At 37.1% G+C, this 15,116-nt stretch overlaps 1 protein-coding gene across 2 annotated transcripts; it reads left to right on the top strand.

Moving 5' to 3' along the window:
* Positions 1-3,046: 3,046 nt before the first annotated feature.
* On the top strand, positions 3,047-14,747 carry ALG12 (ALG12 alpha-1,6-mannosyltransferase; the record flags this gene model as incomplete). Of its 2 annotated transcripts, XM_082482357.1 has the most annotated exons (10): positions 3,047-3,211; positions 3,363-3,495; positions 4,018-4,191; positions 5,563-5,757; positions 7,071-7,174; positions 7,663-7,886; positions 8,637-8,806; positions 8,999-9,074; positions 13,176-13,420; positions 14,636-14,747. In XM_082482357.1, 9 exons carry the CDS (start codon positions 3,047-3,049, stop codon positions 13,405-13,407), a joined length of 1,473 nt encoding a protein of 490 aa, XP_082338483.1. In that variant the 3' UTR covers positions 13,408-13,420; positions 14,636-14,747. The 2 variants fall into 2 exon arrangements, with proteins under 2 accessions (XP_082338483.1, XP_082338482.1); XM_082482356.1 differs by lacking the exon at positions 14,636-14,747 and having other exon boundaries at positions 13,176-14,548.
* Positions 14,748-15,116: the final 369 nt, after the last annotated feature.

Here is a 15,116-nt window from a genome sequence, read left to right as displayed (position 1 = left end):
TGTGGTTCTGCTTACATGTTTCTATACAGAGCATGTGAGGGAGTTGAAATGTAATCTCTGTAGACAGATTCAACATGCAGTTTGGCTGCCAAGCTCTAACTTATTTATACTGAAGAGTGTCTGAAAAATGTAAGTGAGCCAAATGTGGTAGATTTTTCTGGGGAAAAAAAATTCTTGGAACTAATGACACCTCCACAGAAAAAGTATATAAAAAGAATAAATCATTTCTGGTAAAAGTGTTTCAGCCTTTTTTCAATGTGAGAAAACAATTTATTTTCACCCAGTTTAATCCCAGGAAGGGTGAATTCCTTATGTTGAAAATCTCCAGTATATAAAAAAAAAAAAAATCAGTAAAATCTCCACTGTCCTGTAATTCAGTCTTGATGCAGACATCTGGGGGGTTGTAAATGTGGCAATGTTGTACAGATCTGAGGATCTGAGGAGGACTTTTCTGAAGTCGTTAGAATGTTAATGATGAATAGAAGTATTTGTATTTGCTTACAATGTTCCTCTAACCTTGATTATTAAAATATTTTTATTAAGTGAAAATCTGTTTCTGTGTTCTTGGCATTTAAAAATAAATGTTGTAATTGCTAGCATTTTGCCTTTATATAGCAAATTTATTTTAAAAATCAAATTCGCTGTGTACCTGTCTTGATAAATCCCACTTGATTTTTGAGATTTGTCAGCATCAGTTTTTGACAGAGCACATTATTTTAAGTCTTGACAAGACCATTAAATTTATTAGGGTTTATCTGGGAAACCTAGGTGTTGTCTTCATGCTTTGTTTTTTTATCTTCCAGATTGTTTCCCTTCAGGGCATTTCAGTATGTATAATGCTTATAATTATCTTCAAAATCTATGAGTATGCTGGCAAGCGTACTTTCTTCAGGCATACAAAAGGATTGGAGTCAACAAAATTAAAAAAAAAACAACCTTGTGATAAACTGTGTATGGGATATGTAGCTTCACTGTCATTCTGATGATTTAGGAGGTTGGGGATTGATTATTCGTATGGTGATCAGCTAAAGATATCAGGAGCAGGCAATATTGTAGAGTGGTCAGAGTACAATAAATGCAGTATTTATAGGTGAAGGTAACATCTTTTTATTATACAACTGATATAGTTAAGAAGGAAAAAATAGAGCTTCTTGGTACTTGGGTACTTTTACAAGGATTCATTGGGTCCTAAAATATCTGAAGTGTTAAGAAGTTGGGAATTGGGAGTGAGGAATACCTGCCTTGCTGGTGTACGACACACTGCTCCACATGATGCAAGCTACTCAAATGCCTGTGTTGCTACGTGCAGCAGTAGATTGATCCTTCGCTGTCCATTTTTCTCTTGAGTAAGTTTGGCCAGAAATTTGAGATGCCTCTGTACTTGTTGGAAGGATTCAGCAAAAGAGCTTTCTAGAGAAAAGAATAAATTGCCTGTGCAGAAGCTTAATTCCTACCAAATGCTTCTTGAAGTGCTCCTGATGGCAGTTCCGTATTTCTTTTACTACTGCTGTGGAAGAAGGATTCTGTAGTAGCGTAACCGACTTATCCCTCCTCGTAAAGACTAGGCACAGGTTAAAAAGCCTTATTTGCACTTCCAGGGATGTTGTGTTTATTTAGGCTCTCAACATTGCAAAACAAGCCAAAAATCGTGAGGACCTACCGCAGAACTCTCTTGTCTTTGGGCACAGGGTTAGAGCTTCACTTACAGTCTGTAACAGTGGCAGTTGTGAGAAAAAGATGCAATCAGTGAGATACATAATATGCAGATACATGCAATTTACAGGAAGTACCCAAATTTCAGGATTTATTGGTGTTGGCTGTGACAATAAGGAACATTAGCTCACTTTATTTATTTTTACTAATGAGCAGGACAAACATAAATTCAGAAAAGGTAACTCTAGGGGGCAGTTACTAAGTGATCCTAGCAAATCTGCCAACTATCTCACATCTGCTTGATGGACATATTTAGACCAAAACACAGGAGAAAACATCTCTAACCAAAACCCTAGTTGTACCTTAAAGGTACTATTCTTAAAGTTTTGTTTCTGTGAGAACAGAACAAGAATAACAATAACCAAAATCTCTTGTCTTTTTTAAATTGTAAACTGACAAAAAGCGGAAAGCTTAAACTGGAAGAACATGAAATAGATTACGATGTTTTTGCTGGAAATAGCCATGGAAAATAACCTTTTTATTATTATTTTTTATTGGTTTAAAGTCTGAAATCAGAAAAGATGAGCTGTTTACCCATGACAATACCTATGCTTTATTTGCTCTAGTATCACCTGGACACGTGATTTTTATCATCATGATAAAATACATCATAAACACTACTATAAGAATGGCTCGGGCACTAGGTAGATATGCCCTTCATTTCTGGGTAGCAGTGTGAAGGATGAGGTTTAGACTGTTTCATGCCATTATGACACATGGTGTGGGTGTCGAAGGGGATTCGTCCTTCGCTTACTGAGTGCTGTCCTAGCCACTGGCAAGCTGGCAAACTCGGAAGATATGGTACTCTGTTCTGAGCAATTTCTCATCCTCATGGTTCCTCTTCCACTAATTTCAGTGTCCTAGACAAACGAGGGAGTGTGTTCATGTGTAAATCCAGTGCGTGATTAAAGTGAAAGTAAATTCGAAAGCTGTCTCTCCCACAAAACGCAGACATAATTGAGTTGGCATTCTCAGCAGTGGTGGCAGTATGGGACGCAAAGGGAAATACTTTCTTAAGTAGTGTCTATGTTGTCTGAGTTCTTTTATGTAGAAACTAGAACCTTTATGTTTATGGGAGGTGGCATAAATCCTGAAATGCTGCCTGAATATGTTTTTGGCTATCCACTTGATTCATTGAATGTATAAAAAAAAAAATAATTGGATGGATTCTTTGATTTATTAGTCTTTCTTTAAACTTCTACACTACTGTAGTACGTTCCCCTTGCATTATCAATCTTTTTTTTGCTTGTACACTTCATGTCATGTTACTAATGCATTTTCTTTTAATTTTCTTTTAAATGATACTAGACTTCATGTGAATTTTGAACCTAGGATGGCTCAGAAGAGGAGCTCGAGTGGGCGGTCATTCCCATTGCTGCTGCTGATTATTGTTGTGGCCTTTGTTCACTTAACTGTCTGTCCTTTTACAAAAGTGGAGGAAAGCTTTAACCTACAAGCTATCCATGATGTGGTATACCACCAACTGGACTTGGATAAGGTAAATGGGAAAGAAGGTGTTCTTTCTTGGATACTCTTAAAGATCCGAATTCTCTACTGTATGAGTAGGATAAATGCAACGTGAATATGATTTATCACGGTTTTTCTTTGTTTCTGATTTGCCTGACTTACTTAGATTTTCTTTTTTGCAGTATGACCATCATGAATTTCCTGGAGTTGTCCCAAGAACGTTCCTTGGACCGATTTTTATTGCTGCTCTTTCCAGCCCAGCTATATATGTACTTTCTGTGCTAAGAATGTCCAAATTTTACTCCCAGCTGATAGGTATGAGAATTTTAAATCATCAGAATAGACATGTTTTTACTACTGGAATAATGGTTGACATTGTTGTAACAATCTGTGTTTGGATCAATGATTTAAAATATTCTTTTCCTTAATTATGGTTTTTGAAAACTGTAGGTACTTAATGCCAGCATGGCAATTCCACCCCCTCTTAGGGGTGGACAGAGAAAGTCTGTGCTAGCTAATATCAGACAGCGTAGAAAAAGCAAGCGTCTTCAGAGAATGCACTTCCATGTGTACTTCCGTGTATGCTTCAGAAAATATTGTTTAGCTTGGGCATAGAGGCATTGACCTTTGTGCAAAAATATCAGACAAGTTAAAGGTGGATTAAAATAGGTAAGTAAATGGGGAAGTTTGGTGGTTTTTTATTTCCTTTGAAGTGGGTTATGCTGTGATATCTCCAGTATTATTCTTCATAACTTCTTCCCTTGCATTATGTAATGTAGTTGTTCATCAGTAACCATCTGATATGACTCTTATTTCCTATTCTTATTCTTCTAATAGTCCGAGGAAGCTTGGGGCTCAGTGTGATTTACACATTATGGAAGTTACAGAAAGAAGTTAGAAAGCAGTTTGGAGCAACTACATCAACAATCTTCTGTCTCATCACCGTTACTCAGTTTCATTTGATGTTTTACTGTACACGAACTCTTCCTAATGTCTTTGCACTTCCTTTTGGTAAGTATTCGCATAGGAATAATTTTAAAATAGAAAAATTCTTCAATAGTTAAAACACAGAAAATGTGTGGTCAGACCAAATTAATAGATGTACTTGGGTAAAGTGTGTAATAACAAGACTAGAAAACTTAAGCAATTGTGATTTCCTTGTTTGTTTTTTACCATATATACTTACAATGACTGTTGAATCAAGTTTTATTGAATCTGAGTATATGTGGAGTTTGTCAGATGGCTTTGATTAACTAGAGGTTTGAGTACACATATCTGATGCATAAAACATTGAGCTATTGGAAAGGCAATAGGTATGCTTGCAGTTCAAACAGAATCTGTGAACTTAGTCTACACAGAACAGAAACAACTTTCTCATGAATCTATGGAACAAACTCCCACCACAATATCTCCACCTTCCTCTTCTGGAGTTATCTACAAATGTAGCAGTTTGTACACTTAAAGGAGAAAAAAAAAAATCAAAGTCAAAACCTTACTCTACGCATACGGTTTTTCCCCAGAGATGATGAGAGGGAAGATTAACCACATGTGACAGTTCTTATCTGAATCACTTAATGCTTCAGTGCAAGTTGTTCAACTAATAAAATCATGAGGTTGGTGCCTGCATAGATCAGAACTGAAAAACAAACCAAAGTTTGTTGTTTGAGTTGTCAGATAAACACTGTGTAGTAATAAACTACTCAGATCATTTCTGCAAGTATTAAAAATACAAGTTGTTTCATGTTTTTGTACTATTAACATTTCGCACGTTTTCCTTAGGATCATGACCACTTTATTATGTAGTCAGTGTTATCATGTGGCTTAAACTATGAAAAAGTAGAGGCAACTTCATCTGTAGAGATACAGTGTGTCTCCAGCTAACCACACAAATGGATTTATAGTTCTTTCTCCCTGAGCGTTAGTCTGTAGTCTCGTTTCCATGTTTGAAATTACTTGCTCTTATCATGAATACAGGATACACAAAAGAATAAACTAACTCTTCAGCTGATACTCAGCAATAATAATTATGAATCGTAGTTTGAAAGGCTTTTAGTACTCCCTTAAGGTTTGTTTTTCCCTTTTTTTTTTTTTTTCTTTTTCCCCTCAAAGCTATTTAATATACTGTCTAGAAAGAGTTCCCATGTGTTCCCTCTGTGGTTATGATTTTCCTAATTACTTAAGCATCAACAGTAGGAAGTTGTGCTTTTTTCCAAATTACATTTCTCTAACAGAGGAAGAATTTCTGGACTAGAAACGGTAGGAAGACCAAGAGAGGATTGGTAGGAAGTTAGAGGAACACGGTGCTAGCATTGAGAACAGTGTTGTCCTTCAGAAAATGAAGAGTGCAGTGTGTCAGACAGTGTGCTTTATTTATTTTTGCAGTGCTTCTGGCATTGACGTTTTGGATACAGCAGAAGCAAAGGCCATTCATTTGGTTCTCAGCTTTGGCAATTATAGTCTTCAGATCAGAGCTCTGCATATTCTTAGGCCTCATGCTCCTGGTGACATTATTAACTAAAAGAATCTCCATTTTCAAGGTGCTTTCCCATGCTGTTCCTGCTGGAACTTTTTGGTTGGGTAAGTGTTCGCTTGGAAAAAACAAATGTCACATATTAAATTCAGCGTAAGCCTGGAGATTTGACTGACGTCTCTGGTGACCTGGCCCTTAGGGCTTTTTTGTTGTTTGTTTGATTGATTCTATTTGCTAGTAATATGAGAAGGGTATTTATTTCTTTGAAAATTTCCTTGTGAGGAAATACGTGTTGTGCACAGAGCAGTAGAAAGATACCGTGACCCCTACCTTTAGATGCTTACAGTGTGATGCCTTGGTCTTAAAAAGGCTTAGACGTGCAAGTTAACTTTAGTATAATTAGCATCTGGCTGTAGCTACACATGCATTATCAGCTGTAGTATCTATTGCCATGACGATAAGCTGAATCCCAGGATAAAATACAACAGTGTGACAGACAGGGATACCGAGCAAGAAGGTTGTGGGGAGAGTCACAGTTTAGCCCTGTATCTTTATTACATTAATTTTAGCAGCTTAAGTGATTATCCATGCTAGAGACACTGAAAAAAAACTCCTTGTCTCTACCCATCCGTGGAAGGCTCATGCATATGCACATAAATACTCTAAGCTTCTCTCCCAGCCTACCTAATTAAAAATGCTGCTGTCAGATGCCTGATGATGACCTCTACCTCTGGTAGTGTGCTGTCCCTTCCACAGCATGGACAGTAGAAGCAATAAAAGATCATGCCGTGTGCATTTGGAGGCATTTCACAGTGTAAGAGTTTGGAGATCCAATGACAATTAGTCACTGGTACTTCCATTCAGCCTCTGGGCAAGCTTCTTAAATACCAGAGCAGTTTTCACAGAGCTGAGTGGAGGAGATGGGGCTGACGGATTTGCTGCTCTTCTGTCTTTTTGCCTTTTATCCCTTATCCTCCTTCTTCTCTCCTGCCTAATAAATAGTAGCAAACTTCTAGAGGTTGTTTTTCTTAACTTACCAACTTCACAATAAAAATCCATTTAGTACCATTTGAAGTTAGTCTGGGTTTCTTGCCTTTCATTACATGTAATGCTCCAATACTCTTTTAAAACAAACTTTAATTAAACCACTGCTTTCACACCTGGGGTTGGAGCGGGACGAATCTCAATCAGATTCCCATCTAACATGCTTCTGTTAAAACTTCTATTAAGAAGGGCCTCCCTCCCCTGCGTTTCCACTACAGGACAGACAGATTTAACCTTCTCTGTGGCTTTGGGTGAGGCTTGCAATGCATGTTCCAGTTTATGTTGATCTCATTAGTAAATGTGCAGTTTGAATGTGTTAGTTTGCTTTTCCCTAGTTTTTAATTCACACAGATTTGTATTTCTTTAATTCTTTTAGGGCTAACAGTTGCTGTGGATTCTCTATTTTGGAGGCAGCTTGTGTGGCCTGAGGGGAAAGTGCTCTGGTATAACACAATTTTAAACAAAAGTTCCAACTGGGGAGTATCCTTTGAAACGTCCAGGGAAAAAAGATCTATTGAACACTACCAGCCAAAGCAAAGACTTGATGTAACCTATTCTTGAGACTCAGTTATGGTGTTAAATTCTACTTTTCATCTAGTATTTCATTATTTGAAGCTTATAAGACATTGTCTGTTTCTTCGATCTTTCCATAAATTTTAACATTCCACTATAGACTGTCCCTTCTTGCTTCTTTATGTTCTACCAATGTAAATCCAGGTTTCTTGCCCTTGGGTTTTCATGTTGCCCATCATTAGCACCATTTGATGTGCCTCTGTTGGGTGGTGTGAATGTAGTTAGGCAATTGCTTTTGTTTCTCAAAGGGTAAGGCAGGAAACCAAGTGCCTGGAAGAATGTGATATACAAAAAGTATACTCCGTATTTGCAAAATTTGTGTGTACTACTCTAAAGAATGGTTACTTTACTTGTTAGCAGCGAAAGCATCCTTAACTCTCCTGTTCACCTTGAAGACCTCCCCCTTCTTGTGGTATTTCTATTCAGCCCTGCCTCGTGCTTTGGGATGCAGCATTATATTTGTACCTTTAGGTGTAGCAGAAAAGAGAACTCGGATATTACTTTTGCCAGCACTGGGCTTTATTTTCTTGTATTCGTTTCTCCCGCACAAAGAGCTGCGTTTTATTATATACACTTTCCCTGTCTTCAACATAGTGGCTGCTAAAATGTGCTCACGAATGTAAGTTCAAATTTCCTTTTTTTTTTTTTTCTCTGAAAATGCAAAAGAAAAAGCAAAATTTATTATTACTATTTTTATGCGCTTCTTTCCATCGTGGACCCTGGATCTTCTTGAGATCTTTATGGGTCTTGCTTTACAAAGGAGGTCTGTACCATTGTACCCATTCAACTAATGAGGGAAATAGAGATAAGGAAAAGTTAAAAGATTTGACAGGACCATTTGGCAAGTCTGGGGCAGTCGAGAACAGAGCCCTGATTTTACTGTTATGCTGTTACAGTTCAGTTTATTTTTATTCACGAGAGAAGGCACATTCCAGTGTACTACTTTGTTGTTATCATAACTCATCTTGGGAGATAGTTTAATATACAGGTGGGGCTCATGAAACATGGGGTTTGTATTAGTTAAACTTGGGTTTATTGAGTAAACAAATTGAAGTTAAACTCAACTTCTTTGAAAGAGAATACATTCATAGCTAAAGATTTTAAACACATAAATACTTAGCTTTATTGATGAGCTTGTATTAGCTTTAATAATGAGAATATTCTTATTTAAATGTCACTAGAAGCTAGTCTTTTAGAAATGGATAATAAATGCATTCCATACACGTGATTGTAATAAAGTTTGCATTAATTTTTATTATCTAGCAGTGGAATTTTCATCAAAGTTCTGTCACAATAGTCAATGACCAGGAAAATAACAGTTTATTCTCTTCCCCCCCCCCCCCCCCCCCCCCCCCCCCCCCCCAAACAGTATGAATAACTACCGGAAATCCTGGCTGTACAAACTCGGATCTTTCTTTGTTATAATGCATCTTCTAGTTAATGCTGCTTATTCAGGAACGTCTTTATATGTTTCACATTTCAATTATCCTGGAGGAGTGGCAATTCAGAAGCTGCATGAGTTGGTACCTTCAACAGCAGGTATGTAAAGCTGGTTTGAGGTGTGTTTGCCTAATTTCAATTGCAGGGTTTTTTTGCTAGTATGTCTTTACATGTATTGGATATTACTTCTTCACACTATTTATATGCATCTTTTCTGTTACTGTTTTGTTAATTTATTAATCAGAGTGTTCTTAGAAGAATTTTGAAACTTTGTTTTCTTTATTTATGTAGATGTCTCTGTTCATATCGACGTGGCTGCAGCACAGACAGGAGTTTCTCGGTTTCTAGAAATCAATTCAGATTGGAGGTAGGTTATGAACAAGGTATTTTGATCTGAAGACAGGAGCCTGCTTTTTCCTTTTTTGTATGTGCACAGGGGCAAGCATCACAGATATGGTGTATGATATAGCATATTTATTAAGGCTGTTCAAGAACAATGTGTGAATCTTCAGAGAATTTTGATGTATGCAGTGCAGCCATTTGAGAAATAGAGCACTGTGTGGGTTTTTTTTTTGGTTGGTTTTGGTTTGCCTAAATAGCATAGAATCTTTTAAAGACATCAGAAACAGTGAAAAAAAAATGTTAGCTTACTAAAACACCAATATCATTAATGCAGTTACGTTTATATCTCACTAGATCTTGTAAAACATACCTGTAGATGAACATTTTTCTGCTCTTGGCAGAACAGTATATAATTGTGGGGGTGTCTTCTTATTTTGTTTGTTTTTAAATGATGTGTGGCATTGTGGGACTTATCTACGTATTAATATTCAAAGTCTATTTTTTACGTGGAACATCCTTCATGTAGATGGCATTGAAGCTGCTGTTGTGGACTATTGGTCACATGAGCTGTGAGAGAAAGCAGTTGAGTGCTTCGTTACCATGACCAGCAGTAATGTACAAACAGTTTTAAGAATCAGAATATTTAAATGAATAGTAGGAGACATTTGTGGGATGGCATTGTTTGCTTTTCAGGATGCAGACCAAAAAAGGGGTGCCTTTCTGCTACTTAAGCCCACCTCTTCAGCTGAAGTGTAGGTTTCTAATTTAAAATGTCATCTTAATGAAAATAATTCAGTAGAGAGTGACACAAAGCCTCTCTTTATACTTGCACAAAACAAAAGCAATAGAAGCAGATTTTGATTTAAGAAGTACGCTGGGCATGGAGTTATTTTTCCCCAGTTACAGTCTTCAGGATCAAATGAACAAACATAATTTAATTATTGGTATGTTTAGAGATAAAAGTAGTTTGGAAGTAAAGAGGAAGAGGGGAATGCTTCTGGGGGAATTATAAAAATTGTTGAGCCTGCTATGCCTTATTTTATTTCCATGCTCTTTCATAACATTGTGACAGTATGGACAGTTTAAAGCTGAATTGCCTTCACGGTTACCAATCCAATGCTTATTTCAAATTAGTTTTTGCATGTTCAATCTAGAGAAAGTCTTAAGCCATGAACAGTCAGGAGAAGACATTAAACTATTAGAGTACAAGTGATAGAACACACATGGTAGCTAAAATTTTGCAATATTTTGTTTTTTTGAATATACCTAAGTACACACACTACTCTAAATATAAATCTAGTCTCTAAATACAATGCTTAATTTCAATGAGCTTTTTTAGGTGTTGGGGTTTGGATTGTTTTGGGCTTGCAAGGCTCTAGTATAGTAGGATTAGAAGGTGAACGAATAATATCCTTGTCACTGATGGATGCTTCATAGTGTTGCAGCTACAGACCAGTTTGTGTCTTGCACTTTTATCTTTACTTGTCATAAAAAAGCCTCAAGGGAGGGCTGGATTCATCATAAAATTTGACCTAAAAAAAATCAGGCAAAATCCGCAACTGAGCATCATACGCAGGACTACCGCTTTGTCTGACAGCACAGTAGTGCAAAGTTTAGTGGCACCAGCTGTCCATTTTCTTTTTATTCAAGGAAATGACGGCCTTTGGGTGAAACCTAATTTACTGTCTTCATAGACTGTGTACATCAGGTGAAAACGGATTTATGGATGGAGTGGCTATAAAGGCTGATGATTCATCAGGATAACTACAATCCATAAATAAAAGTGTCTTAAAGTTAACAGCTTTCAGTGGCGTGCTCAGATTAGATCTGTTTGCCTCAAGAAAAATGCAGGTGATCCATTATTTTTCTTCAAAGGGTGATTGAAAGAAGCTTGATGCAGATTCTGACACAGAACAGGTGTTATAATCTTGTCTTCAATTAGTGTGGTCTCTTTGAACCAGGAATAAATATGCTGTGTAAGCTTAAAGTATTTAAAAATAATAAAATTCAGAAATGCTTGCAGCCAGATGAAAGGCCCTTTACTTGCTGATGAAGAAAATACAAAATTAGCAGTTGGTAAAGTTGTTATGAAGTATGCCATTCCTTCTGCCAGTTTGGATGCATGTACCATCATAAGTGGTATTGTGATCTTTTCAAAAATAGGAGGTGAAATTAGTGCATGATTTTTTTTAGAAGAAGAAAACACTTGTTCGGTGTGCAAAGTCTAATTCTGCATTCTGGTGTATTTGTTGTGATAGTATGGACAGTTTAAAGCTGAATTGCCTTCACGATTACCAATCCATTGCTTATTTCAAATTGTGTTTTGTGTGTTCAATTTAGAGAGTCTTAAGCCATAAACAGTTAGGAGAAGACTGGCTTATGTCAGCCTGGGGTCTGTTCTGGGTTGCCAAAATTTTAGTTAACATTCTACATGAATCCTGTAGTTTGCTGTAGAGCACTTGCTTTAAGTATCTTAAATGTTAATGACTGGTATGTCAGGGAGTCTTGTAAAAATATAAATTGAGATTAATGTTTCCATTTTTTCACATAGAATTCAGGCAGATGAGAGGCCAGGTCTGCAAAGATACACGTGGCAAAAGATGCAGCCTGGATTTACTCCTAGGTGCATTTAGGAGTATGTAGGGTTGGGATTGCAGCACCTTCCTAGCAGTGTCCCTGCCTGTAAAAAAAGCCACGGCCTTGAGTAAGTTGCTTGTGAAATGCATGGGAGGTATCAGGTGCCTAAGAACAGGAGCTCCCAAAGATGGTAGAGGAAACAGTTCACAGAAAAGGGCGGCAGAAAGGGGGAAGAACTGGGTACTGCTCTTCACTTGGGTTACAGAGCATGGGCTGTCTTTTATAATTAGATGCCCAAGACTGTTTTGTCATAAACAAAACTAAGGGTAAGTAACCTTCATCTTAACCTCTGTCTTCTGGACAGTATTAGCATAGAATGTTTTTTTGGGATATAAAGCAAAGATTTGAATCCAGGTCTACCCTTTTTGGAAGCACGCTTAACAGTGCTCTGTAGGCTGTTTTGGGGTAGACTTATCTTGTTCTTCCCCTTTGAAGTTGTTGCACTGAGGATGTGATCAGGGTGCCATGTCCAATATAAGCGTCCTATCCCTTGGGCTATAAATTCCACCTGAATCTTCAGTAAATGAATAAGTAACTATTGTGAAGCAAAAGAGTGTCTTCATGAGACAGTGAGGGAGTTCTAACTCGATTTTTAGAAAATTAGAGAGGTTCATACAGCTCTGAGAGATAACAAACTTCAGTTCTGGGCTTACACCAGATGCAGAGTGGCGGAACCTAGATTTTTCACATCCATGCCAAGTGCTTAAGTCACTTCTTTTCTCATCCTGTAAATTCCCTCTACAGCTAGATTGAATATGTCTCCTTTTAAGAAATAACTGTAAGTGTACATGTTAAATATTTTAGAATTCACTAGTTCTTATGTTTTTTTTAATATATATATATATACACGATTTATACATAGGTACTTGAACATGTTTATGAAAGCTGACCTAAAGTGACCTGCCCAAACACAAAGTAGATCAGGGAACTGAACCCAGAAATAAAAAGTGCCAAGTTAATATTATAATTGCCAGGGTGTTCTTTCTTTCCTACAGTGTTCAAGAAAGTCGTCTGCCTGCTATTCTCTGAGACTCCTACTTTTAATGTATGACCAGAAGAGAGAGGTTTCTGCTAAAGTGCCTCATAACATATTTTTTATTAAATAAAAGAAAAAAGAAAACTCCAAACCCATACTTAGCTAAACCACAATTCTTTTAGAGTAAAACTTAAAAATTAATCCGGTTTTCTACAGTCTTAGGCTTTGGTGTCCTTTCTCCAGAGAACTCAAATGGAAGACTAGCAAGACACTTTCTAGGAGTCCTGATTTATATCACAACAGCAGCAGAAAGACTTGCATGGAATGACTGGCTCCCTAAGCTCTTCAAAAATACTATTTCCTCCTCCAGTACTATTTAATTTAATCAACAGATGTAACATTCTGCTACAGTTCCTTTTGTGTTTCATCTTGGATGCTGCATGCCCTTGCGATAAAGGAGATGTTTAATATGTAGAGAGAGGAATGTAAATAAGCCATCTTTGTTCTTTACAGGTATGACAAAAGAGAAGATATTAAACCAGGAGACCAGTTGATGTTTTCTTATACGCATATACTGATGGAAACAAACCCTCTTCAAATATCACATTACAAGACAACCCACAGGCCACTGGCAAATATACCTGGCATCAGTAAAATTGGGTTGAACCTTACTGCACTACCTCCTTTTACTTTAAACTTGAAACCAAAATTAGTACTGTTGGAAAAACTTCCTCTATCATCTTGACTGTGAATTTTAAGTAAGTCTTTTGATGTAATTTTGCTGATGACTGAATAATCTAAGACAGCAGCAAATTGTCATTCCAAGCACTGCGATTCAGCTTCTGTGGAAAGGCACGGAAAATCTTTGTACTGATTGGTATTTAGCTCCGTCCTGTTTCTTACATAAATATTACAATGCATTCCTAGTCAGTATATACTCAAAATACTGAGTTGTATTGTTAGATATGTTTGAGAGAGGCTACCTACAAGTTTAGTGGTAGTAAGTAAAACCTGTCAACTTGGTTTGGGTAGCTGTTTCATAATGTAGCGCAGGTATGTCCTAATTGTCCTATATAAGATACATAATGGAACAGGTTTGTGCTACGGCAATAATTTGATATGTAATCTATGTGTGCAAAGATGTATTACTTAATGTATCTGCGGGATTGTAACCCCATCAGTTGTCAGATTGCCTGTGTGAAACTTAATGATGTTATCAACATAGGAAAGCCATATTCATTGTAGCTTCATCACAATACCTAATTGTGCCCTGTAGGCTACCAAACTGATTAAAGTGAAAGATTCACTTAAAAAACAGTTGGACCTCTTGACAAGCACTGTCTCATAACAGATTTGAGTATTAAAGGATGGTTATTTTTATCCAAACAGTTCATGAATAAGCAGCAACTTGGATTTCACAGGAAAAAGAATTTTTAAAATGTTCTCTTTTCTGGTCCAATGATATTATCTTAATTTGCAGTGCAAAAATTTACCTATGAAAATATTCACTTTAATATACTTTAAGAAGATACGTGCTGTTTTCCTTTTTTTATCAAGTAGTCCCTTTGAAAAGGAATAATCTAATGTGCCATGTGTTGCATTCTGTAAACTAGAATAAGATAGCATGCTCTGTAGTCTCTTCTTTATTAGACGTTTTTGTTAAGGATGTCTGCCTATATTGCTGAATGGAACAAGTTAAGAGTTAAACTAAGGAAAAAAAAAGTTAGAATTTTGGTTCAGGCCAGTTGTAATATGATAGGAGCTCTGTTAGCGTAAAAAATCAGTATTACTGAAAGAATCATGGGCAGAAAACTATTCCTTGCTGACTGAAACTTGAGTAAAAAATTCTTAGTGAATAAAGTGTTTTGGGTTCTTTTTTTTCTTTTAACTCTTAAAGCGTGCGTCATTCAGGAACTACCTTTACCCAGGTTGAGTTTCAACTTTTAGGACCGTGTTTTCTTTTTGTCCTCTAGATTATGTATCGGAGGAACTGATCTGGTGGGGTGGAGCCTGCTCCCCCGTGGGTGGCTGGTGCTGTTGCGCAGCCTTTCTCCTGCTGAGCAGATCTGGCAAAGGCAACCTGCAGAACGTGTCGGTCCAGTCTCTGGCTGCTCTTGAAATTGAAATCATTCAAGTATTATCTATTTGACTTGTCTTTGGAAGAAAACTCAGCTTCCTCCAGAGCCAATTTGAACATCAAACAATTCACAGGAGACACAAGGAAGTACATGTGCAAATAGCTGAGAATTTGGAACAATACAAAGGAAAACTTTTCAGTAAGGATGTAGGCCCTCATGTAAGCCTAATCAGTGACTCTATGTACTCCCCCACATTGTAATCCACAACTTGAGAACTTAAAGTTTATCCTCCCAAGCATAGATAAACCTCTGCACTGCTGCAGTTAGGTGTATAGTTACTCCAGCTTTCCAAATCCCTGGTTGTCAGAATCCCTCT

This window comes from Vanellus vanellus, assembly GCF_965231255.1.
Source record: "Vanellus vanellus genome assembly, chromosome: 1".
Classification (NCBI taxonomy): domain Eukaryota; kingdom Metazoa; phylum Chordata; class Aves; order Charadriiformes; family Charadriidae; genus Vanellus; species Vanellus vanellus.
This window is presented reverse-complemented; position numbering and strand designations above follow the sequence as displayed.